Source organism: Leptopilina heterotoma, unplaced genomic scaffold, assembly GCF_015476425.1.
Source record: "Leptopilina heterotoma isolate Lh14 unplaced genomic scaffold, ASM1547642v1 Lhet_242, whole genome shotgun sequence".
In the NCBI taxonomy this organism is placed as follows: Eukaryota; Metazoa; Arthropoda; class Insecta; order Hymenoptera; family Figitidae; genus Leptopilina; species Leptopilina heterotoma.
Window position 1 is genome coordinate 92,499 of NW_025110957.1, and position 13,967 is coordinate 106,465.

Here is a 13,967-nt window from a genome sequence, read left to right on the forward strand (position 1 = left end):
TGCCAGAGTAGGATAAAAAATTCATATTTTTACATTTCATGTTATAAAAAGTGTAAAATGATACTATTCTATTAGGATAAAGTTATTATTAATATTATTTAGAAAATTGTATAAAAAGAAATTATAGTCTTTTAAAAAATCAGAGTTAAATAAAATAATAAAACAAAATTTCCGTCAGAAACCGAGGATTTTAACTTATAAAAAAATTGGTTTCAAAAAATTAATTAATATTTTTCTTATTTTGTTAGTATAAAAAGGATTAACTAGGAATTTGTTCTTTTCAATCATTTAAAATTTTGAAAAATAATATATGCATTTTTTTATTCAAAATCATGTTTCTAAATTGACAAATATCAATTTCAGAATTGCTTATTACAAAGCTCAAAAAATATTGAAAATACAGTTAATGTATTCTTTAAAGGTAGTAAAGTTAATAATTAAGATAAGTAAAATTTTTTCCATTTTTAGATTTTTATTTCGCTTTTAACATTTGGAAATGCTTGAATATGCATTATCTCTTTATTATGGAGTCAGCTATCAACATCAAAACATTTATATGTAAAAGGATAAACAGTTTTAAAAAGTAAGTTACAAAAAAAATATTTTAACTGCTAAGTTTTCTTTGAATAATTTATTTAATGGTGTATCTAATGGAAAATAGGAAACATGAGATATGACGTCAGGTACGAAGCACTATAGTTTTTTAGTATATAATCTTAGAAACTGAACCATTAGTTACTATTCGTTTACCTATTTTCTTTTAAAGCAGTGTGTAGAATCATCATACTTCATACACACTAACAGTTGTTTTATTCTAAAATTTGTGCATTGTTTATAGTTTGGCATTTTCAATATTCAGGTAAGAAATGTTAACATACAAATTATCAATGTTATCTTTACAAGTTCGAAATCTTATTTACAAATGATTAATTTTTTTACACACAGCCGTTGGAGATTTTTACCAGTTAATATATTATTGAGGACAGGTGGATTCAAATTATCACACAATTGCCGCCATTCCTGTTTGAAAAGACTGAAGCTCGATACAGGTAAGACATTTGGTCATTTTCGGGGTACAACAGGTATTTAATTTTTTTATATAAAGTTATATATGAAAAAGTAAGTCTGAGTTATTAAAACTTTAGAAAATAACTTTTATTCAATAAAAATTGTTCTAAAATAGTAAACAAATTGTTCATTTCATGTCCATTTCGCTTCCTCATTATAATATAATATAGCGACATACACCTCGCTCGCTAACGCTCGCTCGGTTGTCATCTTATTTATTTCTCCTTACATATATATTTATTATTACACATTATTATTATAATATTTGAAATTTTATTATTTATTGAATAGCATCTTCATTGTTAATATATACATATAAGTAGTATATGTACATATTAATATTAATTTTGTATATAATTGCATATTATTAAATTAATAATTGAGTTTTTTTGATGAATTTTAATCTAATTTTTAAGAATAATTGCAATAATTACATTTTTCGAGGAAATTGATTAAAATTGAATTAACCCGTTGACTGTCGCTGACGCATATATGCGCAAAACTAAACTGGCCAAAAGTGATTCATGACGCATATATGCGCAACTTAAAAAAGGTGATTAAAAACTTCTTAAATGTTCCTGAAACCGGTTACTCGGGGGTTTTCGAGGTCGCTGATTACGAATATGACATTCGTTTTCCAAAATTCAAAATGGCGGATCCAACATGGCGGACAACAAAATAAAAAATTGATCAGATTGACTTGAAACGTAGTACTCGGGGGTTTTTGGGGTCGCTGATTACGAATCTGACATCAGTTTTTCGAAATTCAAAATGGCGGATCCAAGATAGCGGAATTTTTTCAAAATTCGTCGAATTTGCTTGAAACTTGTTACTCGGGGGTTTTAAGGGTCGCTGATTACGAATCTAACATTAGTTTTCCAAAATTCAAAATGGCGGATCCAATATGGCGACGACAAAATAAAAAATTAATTATAATGGCTTGAAACTGAATACTCGGGGGTTTTTAGGGTCGCTGATTACGAATCTGACATTAGTTTTTCAGGGTATTTATCGAAATTTGATTTCACCAAAAATTATCATACTGATGTCAGATTAACCAGCTTCAAACCAATTCAATAAATTTTAAAAAATTTTCCGCCATATTGAACCAGATATTTTGAATTTTGAAAAACTGATTTCAGATTCGTAATCAGCGACCCTGAAAATCCCCAAGTATTCAGTTTCAAGCCAATCTGATAAATTTTTTATTTCGTTGTCCGCCATATTGGATCCGCCATATTGAATTTTGGAAAACTAATGTTAGATTCGTAAACAGCGACCCTTGAAACCCCCGAGTAACAAATTTCAAGCAAATTCGACGAATTTTGAAAAAATTTCCGCCATCTTGGATCCGCCATTTTGAATTTCGAAAAACTGATGTCAGATTCGTAATCAGCGACCTTAGAAACCTTAGGGTACCAAGTTTCATAAAAATCCATTAAACATTTTTTCAACACACTTTTGGCCCAAACAGTGGAAATCTCGTTGACAGCCAAGGGGTTAAAAATAATTGAAATTCTGCAATGAGTTTTATTATTTATAAAAATAATTAAATTATTGCAAGGATTTTATAAAAAAAGTTTTAAATAATTGATTTTTTAATAACAATTTAGATAAATTCTATTTTTAATATTTCAATTCTTATGAAAGTTTAATTCTTTTAGAAAATAATTGAATATTCTTGTAGAATTTTGTCAAAATGTTTTTAAATAATTAAATTCTTTTTGGAAATTTTATTAAAATATAATAGATATATTTGATTTGATATAATTTTGAAAACTTAAGATATATATGTAAAGATGTAAAAGGTTGTTTTTGTTGAGAATCCACATTTTTATTTTCAAATTAAAATGTTAAGCTTTTCGTCCATCGACGACAGACCTCTTCAGACATACTTTAGAAAACTGATTTACAACGCAGGAGAAAACGATTTTCATTTTTTAATCGTATTAAGCGTAAGTTGACTTTAATCCATTTTTTCATATTTCTTACAACAGCTGTACCATAAGTAATGCTAATGGTGTTGAAATAACCAACGTTGTCGAAAAAAATGGATTAAAGTCAACTTACGCTTAATACGGTTAAAAAATCAAAATCGTTTTCTCCTGCGTTGTAAATCAGTTTTCTAAAGTATGTCTGAAGAGGTCTGTCGTCGATGGACGAAAAGCTTAACATTTTAATTTGAAAATAAATGTGGATTCTCAACAAAAACAACCTTTTACATCTTTACTTAAATTAAAAAATCCAAAAAACAAATTTTTACATCTTTACTTAAGATATATATGTTCGTAAACAATAGATATTTCTATTATATTATTATTATTTTTTTTTATTATTATTGTTATTATAATTTTATTATTATTATTACATATAAAATTCAATCTTACCAACAATTAGCGACATCTATTAGATATCATTATAGTGTTTATTTTAAATTGAAGTGTTAGAATTATCATATCGACAAATAACACTAAATCTAAAACGTTAATGACATATCTAAGAATTATTATTAATTGCTGATAAAATCAAATTCTTTTATTGGAATTAAAAGTTTATATAATATTATTATTTAATTATTTAAATATAGATATATAAAATTTATTGAATATGTGCATAATTTTAATATTTTACAATGTTTGACGAATTATTTTTTTTATTTATATTGCTTTTTAATATTGACGAATTATTTATAATAGTTTTTTTTGTTGACCTGATCAAATAATAATGAATGCATTAAATTATATGTTCTATAATAAATTAAATTATAATTATTAATAATACTAAAACTCTATTATATTTTGGTAATTTAAGTTAAGAATAATACTTTACTATCTATATTATTTAATTTTTGTATTAGTAGATGTATTTTGTTTTGAAAGAAAACAAAACATTCATAGTTCATTAGTCAGTAGCAATTTTGTAACTGACACTGAATATATATATTTAATTTTGTCTACTAAAATTGTCTACTAAAATTTTTCTTCATTTGTTTATAAAAAAAAATTGTTAAAAAAATATTTTTTTAACATTCAACGACAAAAATTATCATTAGATCCCATGCCAGGATTTCAATAGTTACTTTTATTATTTCTGAATTCCTTTGCCTGTAGGTATCAATGGGTTAATGTAAAAAATGTTTTCCTTAAAGCATTTTTTCAGTTAGTAGAAAATAAATTTGACACAATAACGTTTGACTTTTGTTCCACTGAAGACCATAAAAATAAAAAATTAGAAATATAAGCCTGGATAAAGTGTGGAGGAAAAAACTTTTTACAATAAAAAAGGAAAATAATTTTTATAAAAAAGTTAAAAATATATAGTTAAACTGTTTATAATAATAATATATACGTATATGATTAATAAGTGTATTAGAGGCAAGCAGTAAAGGTCATATCATCTTTTAAAATACACTGATATAGGCGCTACTTATTGTTAGTTAGCGCAACGCACAAAAACTCGTAGCGCAAACTTCAAAAATTTTTTTCCCAAAAACATCAAAAAGCACATTTTTAAAAATTTAACCACTTATTAAGGAAGGTTTAAATTTTGAGAAAATAATTTTTTTAGGAAACTCCAGGATGTCCTTAGCATATTTTTTTAACAATAAAAAATTATTGTTTAAACAAATTATTGAAAATTTAATTTTTCTTAACTTTTTTTTAATATTATAAAAAAATGACATTTATTTATTTATTTTCAGTTTCTAATTTTTCAAATCTATATATCTTGCAAAAAAATTTTTTTTTGCAAAACTGTTTCGTACAGTTATTTAGTACCCCAAATACTACAAAATTACAAACTTTAAGAAAAATCGGTGATCAACCATTTACTTTTCGTATGGAACTGCCCTTGATATAAAAATTTAAATTTGTAGTATCAAATAAATAGTTATTTGTAGCAAATTCGAATTATTTAAGTCAAATGAATGGAATAATTGAATCTAATAAATATTGCTTTAAATCAATTAGGTCAATTACTTGATTTAGTAATGCATGGATTTTAATTCAAATAAATATTTATTTGCATCAATAAAATAATTTTTTTAAAATAACTAAATATTTATGGGATATTCCGCACGTCAACGCGGACAAAACTCTAAACAAAAATTGTTTTGATAGATTTAAACGTTCTAGGGCTTAAAAGATTTCTACATTCTAGCACTTTAAGATGGCGATGGGCGTTTTTTTGCAAAAAACGAGGTAAATTATTATGTAACTCATTCTTTAACAGTTTTTTAAGGTCCCCGAATATAAATCTAAAGTTTTTTTAAAAAAAATCTAAAATGTCGGATCCAATATGGCGGACAAAATTAAAATTATATCAGATTCGATTAAAACTTGTTACTCGAATCTACACTACCGGTCAAAATTGAGAGACCATCCATTTTCAGGTGATTGAAAAACATTTTAAAACATAAAATGTATGGAAACTAAAATATTTTGCTTTTTATTTTTTGAAAGATGATAAAATTTTGAAAAGAACAAGATCTTTTAGAAGTCATTTGGCCAATATTTTATTTAGATATTTTTAAAAAATCTTCATTTTCAATGTTTTACAAAAATTTGAATAACTTTTAAAATAATGAACGCTTTTTTAATGATCTTAAGCTTATTTTAAAGGTCATTTGCTACACTATAAGAATTACTTATAGGCATTGACGTGTAATTTTTTTCCTAGAAAATGCAGGCCGTCAAACTTGGACCAAAAAAATTCAAAAAATTTGGAACAATTTTTCTGTACTAAAAACTATTTTAGAAAATATATAAAACATTATATGGTGTAGATTTTTCAAGAAAATTTAATAAAAAATACTTTTGAATTTTAAAAATTATTTTTCTGTAAATAAGAAAGTTTCAAATTTTTTATATTTTTTTGGATCAAGTTTTTATTTTAGAAGTTATTCAAATTTTTGTAAATCATTGAAAATAGCGATTTTTTAAAAATATCTAAATGAATTATTGGCCAAACGACTTCTGAAATATCTTCTTCTGTTCAAAATTTTATCATCTTTAAAAAAATGAGCAGAAAAAAATTTTAGTTTCAATAAATTTTATGTTTTAAAACGATTTTCATTCGACTGAAAATGGGTGGTCTCTCAATTTTGACTGGTAGTGTAAAGTCACTTTTTAAAAATTCAAAATTGGCGGATCCAATATGACGAAAAAAATTTCAAATTTATCCTACTCCCTTAAGGGGGGGTAGGGTCAAACAACTTTCAAAAAATCGTTTTTTTTATTTTCTTATAGTAGAACATCTCAGAAATGTCCCTTGAAATTTTTAAGTCATTTGGAGCAAAATTGCCAAAGTTATGGAGCTTTTACCCCTTGATTGTCTCCGTACCTGAATTGACAAAAGTTATAAATAAACAATAAAAAGTGATAAAAAAAATTTTGTTTTTACATTTTTCGGAAGCTATTAAGATTTTGTTCAGGGACATAAAATAAAAATTAAATTGATGCAAAACTCTAGTAGATACTACAATATTAACATGGTTTGAGCAGGTGAATATTTTGTCCAGCGAATACTTTTAAACGCGTTTTTCTCAAAACGACCATTTCCAAAGTCGGTGAACATCATAACTCAAAAACTACTGCACCAATCTTCACAAAACTTGGCATACTTTTTTAACACATAAAATACCCGACCCCAACGTTTTTCTTTTGTTTATTTATTTATTTTTTTCCAAGATATAGCAACAAAATGGCGGATTTTTTGAGTGAAAATAGCGTTTTTTGCTTCCTTTAGTCGCAAAAAAAAATTACAAAATCTTCTTCAAATACTAACTAATAATATGCAAAAAAATTTAACATATAAACTTTTACCATTTCTTCAATAAAAATTAACAAAAAGATGCTTTTTTTCAGCCGTTAGACCCTACCCCCCTTAAAACGTGTTACTCGGGGGCTTTTAGGGTCGCAGATTATGAATATAAAGTTACTTTGTAGAAATTAAAAATGATGAATCCAATATGGTGGAAAATTTTTTAAATTTGATCAGATTTAATTAAAAAGTGTTACTCGGGGGTTTTTAGCATATCTGATTACGAATTTGAAGTCACTTTTAAGAAATTCTAGCTTCATACTGTTCTATAATGTAAACAATTTGTTATTATTACAAACTTTAAGCGAAATGTATCAAAATAGTGTAAATTTCCTTCCGAAAGTTTTTAATGAATTGCAAGAATTTGATCCATGGAAGGTAAAAATAACATAAAAAATAAATTTATGTCATAGTTTTTGTTTATTTAAAAACAGCAACGTTTCGATGACGTGGGTTTGTCATCCTCTTCAGGCTGTTTTGACTGTTTTGATAATTCGCTCGTCGTGAAATGTATACCATCTGACTAGTTACTATGTAACTTTTTTAACTTATTTTAATTTTTTTACCAGCCTGAAGAGGATGACAAACCCACGTCATCGAAACGTTGCTGTTTTTAAATAAACAAAAACTATGACATAAATTTATTTTTTATGTTATTTTTACCTTCCATGGATCAAATTCTTGCAATTCATTGAAATGTATCAAAATTGGACATTTTTTCAGTTATATGGGATCCACTATTTTCAATTTTTAAATTGTGATTTCAGATTCGTAATCAGACACCTTAAAAAACCCCCGAGTAACACGTTTTAATTATATCTGATCAAATTAAAAAAATTTTCCAACTTATTGGATCCGCCATTTTTATTTCTAAAAAGTGATTTCATATTTGTAATCTGTGGCCCCATAAGCTTTCGAGTAACACGTTTTAAGGGAATCGGATCAAATTTGAAAATTTTTTCCGACATTTTGAATTTTGAATTTTTAAAAAGTGACTTCAGACTCGTAATCAGCGACCCTAAAAACCCCCGAGTAACAAGTTTTAATCGAATCTGTTCAAATTTGAATTTTGTCCGCCATATTGAATCCGCCATTTTGAATTTTAAAAAAACTTTAAATTTATATTCGGGGACCCTAAAAACTGTTAAAGAATGAGTTACAAAATAATTTACCCCGTTTTTTGCTTTTAATTCATAAAAGTATTTTGAGATTTTTCGACCTTTTGACTTTTGACAGCTCTATTGGCATCGGAAATGAAAATTTGCAAAAAACGCCCATCGGCATCTTAAAGTACATGAATGTAAAAATCTTTTAAGCCCTAGAACGTTTAAATCCATCAAAGCAATTTTTGTTTAGAGCTCTGTCCGTGTTGACGTGGAATTTCCCTTATTTATATCAAATATGCAATTATTTTTCATAATTAATTATTTTAATTTAGACCAATATCTCTTTAATTGCGTTAAATAATTATTTATGTAGTCCTTATACCAAATTTATAATAAATAAATTAATGTTCTTCCATTTGCATACGTAAAAGTATTAGCACACTAAAAAAATTATCCCATTCAAATAATTTTTGTTATCTATATATTTATTTGATTTAAATAACTTGAATTATGCGAATATACGAAACTTTTTTCTTAGAAAATGCAAGTTGACAAACTTAGACCAAAAGAATTTAAAAAAATTTGAAACAATCTTTTAAATCCCTTCGCTGTTTGGAAAAATAGTCATATGATTGGCCCCAAATGTTCAGCAAAACCTGGTAGATGAATTTTTATGAAACTTACTATACAAGGGTTTTTGGGGTCGCTGAATATAAAAATGACGTCAAAAAAAGTTCAAAATGGTGGATCTAATATGTCGGAAAAAATTTTTAAATTTTAAACAGATATTATAAGCAAAAAAAAACAATGAACAGAAAGTGTAATGTAAAACCTTTGCAGCCTCCACGCGGCACATTCTGGGTCATGATTCGTTTTATCAGCTAATGGAAAGGATATAGAATAGAGTACATAATTTGATAAAAATCGGGATGAATTAAAAAAATTACGTCCCTCATTTATTTATTACTTAATTTAGGATCATTGCAATCAATAATGTGTTAATAATGATATAAAAACAATATCATGCGTTATTTATTTTATAATTTACATAAGAAATTGCATTTATTTTGCGCTAAGAAGTTTACTACTTAAGGTCGTTAACAGGCAACGGGTTAACAGAAAAATAATTTTTAAAATTCAAACATTTTTTTTACTAAATTTTCTTGAAAAATCTACATCATATCATGTTTTATATTTTTTGAAGGATAGTTTTTTGTACAAAAAAATTATTTCAAATTGAAATTTTTGTGTATAACTTTGCCGACCTGCAATTTCTAAGAAAAAATTACACGTTAATGTCTACAAGTAATTCCCATTCTGTAGAAAATAATCTTTAAAGGAAGCTTAAAATCATTAAAAGTGTTCATGTTTTTAGAAGTTATTTAAATTTTTGTAAAACATTAACAATAATGATGTTATAAAAACATCTTACACAGAAACAGAATTGTTAAATCTCAATACTCAATAATCTAATTCTTTTCACTTACATTACAATTCAACACTTCTTATTTTGAAAATTTCATATTTTGGAAATTTTGTATTGTAGAAAAATAATTTTTAGATTATGTATGGATTAAAAAATTCAATTTTGAAGTTCTGAATGTTATTCGCATGCTTTATAGTGATAGAACACTACTGCGCATGGCTGACATTGTCAAAACATTACTGCGCATGCATAACATTGCCGAACACTACTACGCATGCGTTATAGTGATAGAACACTACTGCGCATGCCTGGCATTGATATAATACTACTGCGCATGCGTAACATTGTCCGAACACTCTGCGCATTCCTGACATTCACAGAACACTACTGCGCATGCGTTATAGTGATAGGACACTACTGCGCATGCCTGGCATTGATAGAATACTACTGCGCATGCGTAACATTGTCCGAACACTACTGCGCATGTCTGACATTTACAGAACACTACTGCGCATGCGTAATATTAACAGAACAATACTGTGCATGCGTAACATTGATAGGACACTACTGCACATGCGTAATATTAACAGAACACTACTGCGAATGCGTAACATTGATAGGACATTACTGCGCATGCGTAATATTGACAGAACACTACTGCGCATGCCTGACATTCACAGAACACTACTGCGCATGCGTAACATTCACAGAACACTACTGCGCATGCCTGACATTTACAGAACACTACTGCGCATGCGTAATATTAACAGAACACTACTGCGCATGCGTAACATTGATATGACACTACTGCGCATGCGTAATATTAACAGAACACTACTGCGCATGTGTAACATTGATAGGACATTACTGCGCATGCGTAATATTGACAGAACACTACTGCGCATGCCTGACATTCACAGAACACTACTGCGCATGCCTGACATTTACAGAACACTACTGCGCATGCGTAACATTGATAGGACACTACTGCGCATGCGTAATATTAACAGAACACTACTGCGCATGCCTGACATTCACAGAACACTACTGCGCATGCGTAACATTCACAGAACACTACTGCGCATGCCTGACATTTACAGAACACTACTGCGCATGCGTAACATTGATAGGACACTACTGCGCATGCGTAATATTAACAGAACACTACTGCGCATGCGTAACATTGATAGGACATTACTGCGCATGCGTAATATTGACAGAACACTACTGCGCATGCCTGACATTCACAGAACACTACTGCGCATGCCTAACATTCACAGAACACTACTGCGCATGCCTGACATTTACAGAACACTACTGCGCATGCGTAATATTAACAGAACACTACAGCGCATGCGTAACATTGATAGGACACTACTGCGCATGCGTAACATTGTCCGAACACTACTGCGCATGCCTGACATTTACAGAACACTACTGCGCATGCCTGACATTAATACAACACTACTGCGCATGCGTATATCTATATACAATGAGTATGTATATATACGATACGATGAATAAAGGATAAAAGCCGAACGACAGAACGATGAAGTACGGAGTTACACGAACGACGGACGACAAAACGACGACGAATATCTTAATATTATAGGAGATATATACCAGTTGCTTTATTTTTATTATAGAATAATTATTTTAATATGTTACACGGAGAAAAAAGTTAGCTATCTGAGCTAATTTCTAGCTACCTTAGCTAACCTTAATTGCTATTATATGGATAGCAATTATTGTTAGCTATAATAGCTAATAATTAAGTCTCCCAGCTAATTTTTTTGCTGCAACAGCTAATTATTAACTGCTGTAACTAAAAATTCGCTATCCATATAATAGCAAACTCATTTTTCTCCGTGTAAGATAAAATACAAAACATTGAAAATTTTTATTTTTTATTAAATAAAAATCAGAGGAATGTAATTTTAATAATTCATGAAAATATTATTAAATAAAAGAATTATTTCAAAAAACAGATAAAATTTTTTATAAAGTTTGAAAAAATTTATAAAAAAAAATTGTTGTAGATATATTGGATAATCCTGATGTTAGATTTTATGTATTAATGACTGCAATAAACCTGAAAAATTTTAGGACAATTCATTAAAATTTATCTAAGATAATTTGTACACAATATTTTTGAGACATATACACACACATGCATCTGCGAATTTTCTCAGAATTTAATATACATATATTCTAGATGAAAATGAGCAGTCTATATAACCTTCTTTTGAAACATTGAAAATCGCCACGAATGTAAAGCTTCCTTATATGAGGAGGAGAATATGGTTATTTTCACTTTTCAAACCCTTGTTTAAAAAATTTGTGGTAAAAAAATTTAAAAATTACATATTATAAAAATATTGAAATGGCATAGGAAAATGACAGTCAAAGTTGATAGTAATAAAATTTTTTTATTAAATTTAATAGAATTATTATTTTTTTTAAATTTTCATATTCTTATTCTGTACCATCAAATTCCGGATCTTGATCTTTTCCATTTCTGTAATATAAATACTTTCATTAAAAAAATAAAAAAAATAGAAATATTTATAAGTGTCAATATATTTTTTTTGTCCTACCTGCACGAAAAGTATGTCACTTCGGGCACTTAAGGCGGGCGCAAAGAAACTGATTCTCGCCCGGGGTTAGGGAAGCGGGCGCAAAAATACTTTTGCGCCCGCTTGCTGTACTTTTATGTCCGCTTCGCTCGTGCCCTCAGTGCCATACTTTCCATGCAGTTAGGACAAAAAATTACGTTTGCAACATGGGCGCAAAGGTGATTACGACTCAGGCGAGATTTCGGGACCTTAGGGACACTTCCGCTCCCTCGGCTTCGCCTCAGCGGCGAAATGTGTCCCCTCGGTCCCTTCATCACGCCATCGACGCAATCACCTATTTTGCTCCCTTGCTACGAAAATAACTATTAAAGTTATCGACAAAAAACATACTTTTCTTTGCTTTCCTTTCTTTCATAGCGGAAAACTTTCCCTATCAAGTTTCTAATATTTGGGTATGTTAAACTTTCCTCAATATTATCAAGCTTTGTGTTATCGCGGTCCTGAAGGACCATCACTATATCTACAAAATAATAAACTGTATTATTTTATATTTTATTAATTTCATTCTATTTATTTATTTATTAACTATATTATTTACAGTACCTGCTAAAATTGGGAGTCAACTCATTTTTAAGTGGATGAAAAAATTTTTTTTGTCCTACCTGCACAAAAAGTATGTCATTTCGGGCACTTAAGACGGGCGCAAAGTAACTGATTCTCGCCCACTTCGCTCGTGCCCTCAATGCCATACTTTTCATGCAATTAGGACAAAAAATTACGTTCGCAACATGGGCGCAAAGGTGATTATGACTCAGGCGAGATTTCGGGACCTTGGGAACACTTTCGCTTCGCCTCGGGCGCGAAATGTGTCCCCTCTGTCCCTTCATCTCACCATCGACGCAATAACCTATTTTGCGCCCTTGCTACGAAAATAACTATTTTCGTATATGTTTTGAAAAATAATACAATTTTAAAAAGAATAAAACCTTACGAAAGTCATTTGGTCAGAATTTTATTTATATATGTTTAAAAAATTGTTATTTTCAATGTTTTTATAAAATTTTCTTGAAAAATCTACACCATATTATGTTTTATATATTTTCTGGAATAATTTTTAGTACAAAAAAATTATTTTAAATTTTTCGTATTTTTTTGATCAACGACGTCCTGCCTATTATAAGAAAAAACTACAGGTTAATCTGTAGAAAATGACCTTCAAAATAAGCTTAAAATTATTAAAAAGCGTTTATTATTTCAGAACTTATTCAAATTTTTGTAAATCATTGAAAAATGATGATTTTTAAAAATAACTAAATAAAATATTGGCCAAATGACTTCTAAAAGATTTTGTTCTTTTCAAAATTTCTATATCTTTCAAATAATGAAAAAAAATTTTAGATTCCATTTTAGTTTTCCATTTTAGTTCCATGTTATGTTAAAAAATTTTTTCATTTTTTTGAAAATAGGTGGACTCACAATTTTGTCGGTACTGTATATGGGTAGGAATAAGTATAAACAGACTTCCTTCTGTAAAAGAAAGGCTTGTAGGTTGTCCTATTTGCATTTTTTTATTGTAGAAGTGCCATAATTAAAAACGCGACTGACATTGACAACATATTGATATTTGACAACAATATCAGTCAAGACTTTAATTATGTCATTTTTAGAAAAAAAATTACACAAGTGAAATAACCTGCAAGCGTTTCCCCTACATTGCTTAAAATTTTAAAGCTATTACATACAAAATTTGATTTTTGAATATCGATGAGATATATCAATTTTTCGAAAAAATGATAATTTTCAAAATATTCATTTTCAATAGACTGCTTCTAAATTTTTTATAATTGGGTACCACATGTTATTAAGTTAAATTTTAGGATAATTTTGTAAAAAATACTAGCTGACTAGTAAACATACTAAAATTGATTTAAAAATATTCATTTAGTATAAGGGATATTATAGATTTTGTAG

At 28.3% G+C, this 13,967-nt stretch overlaps 1 protein-coding gene across 3 annotated transcripts in view; it reads left to right on the forward strand.

Moving 5' to 3' along the window:
- Nucleotides 1-516: 516 nt before the first annotated feature.
- Nucleotides 517-13,967, forward strand: part of LOC122503058 (homeobox protein 12-like) — a 44,367-nt gene continuing 30,916 nt past the window's right edge. The window contains exons 1-3 of one of the 3 annotated variants that reach the window (XM_043613468.1): nt 517-583; nt 839-859; nt 946-1,049. In XM_043613468.1, coding sequence (XP_043469403.1) covers nt 525-583; nt 839-859; nt 946-1,049 — 184 coding nt within the window. In that variant the 5' untranslated portion in view covers nt 517-524. Of the gene's footprint in view, nt 684-769; nt 860-945; nt 1,050-13,967 lie in introns of all 3 variants that reach the window. The other 2 variants (XM_043613470.1, XM_043613469.1) reach the window with 2 other exon arrangements.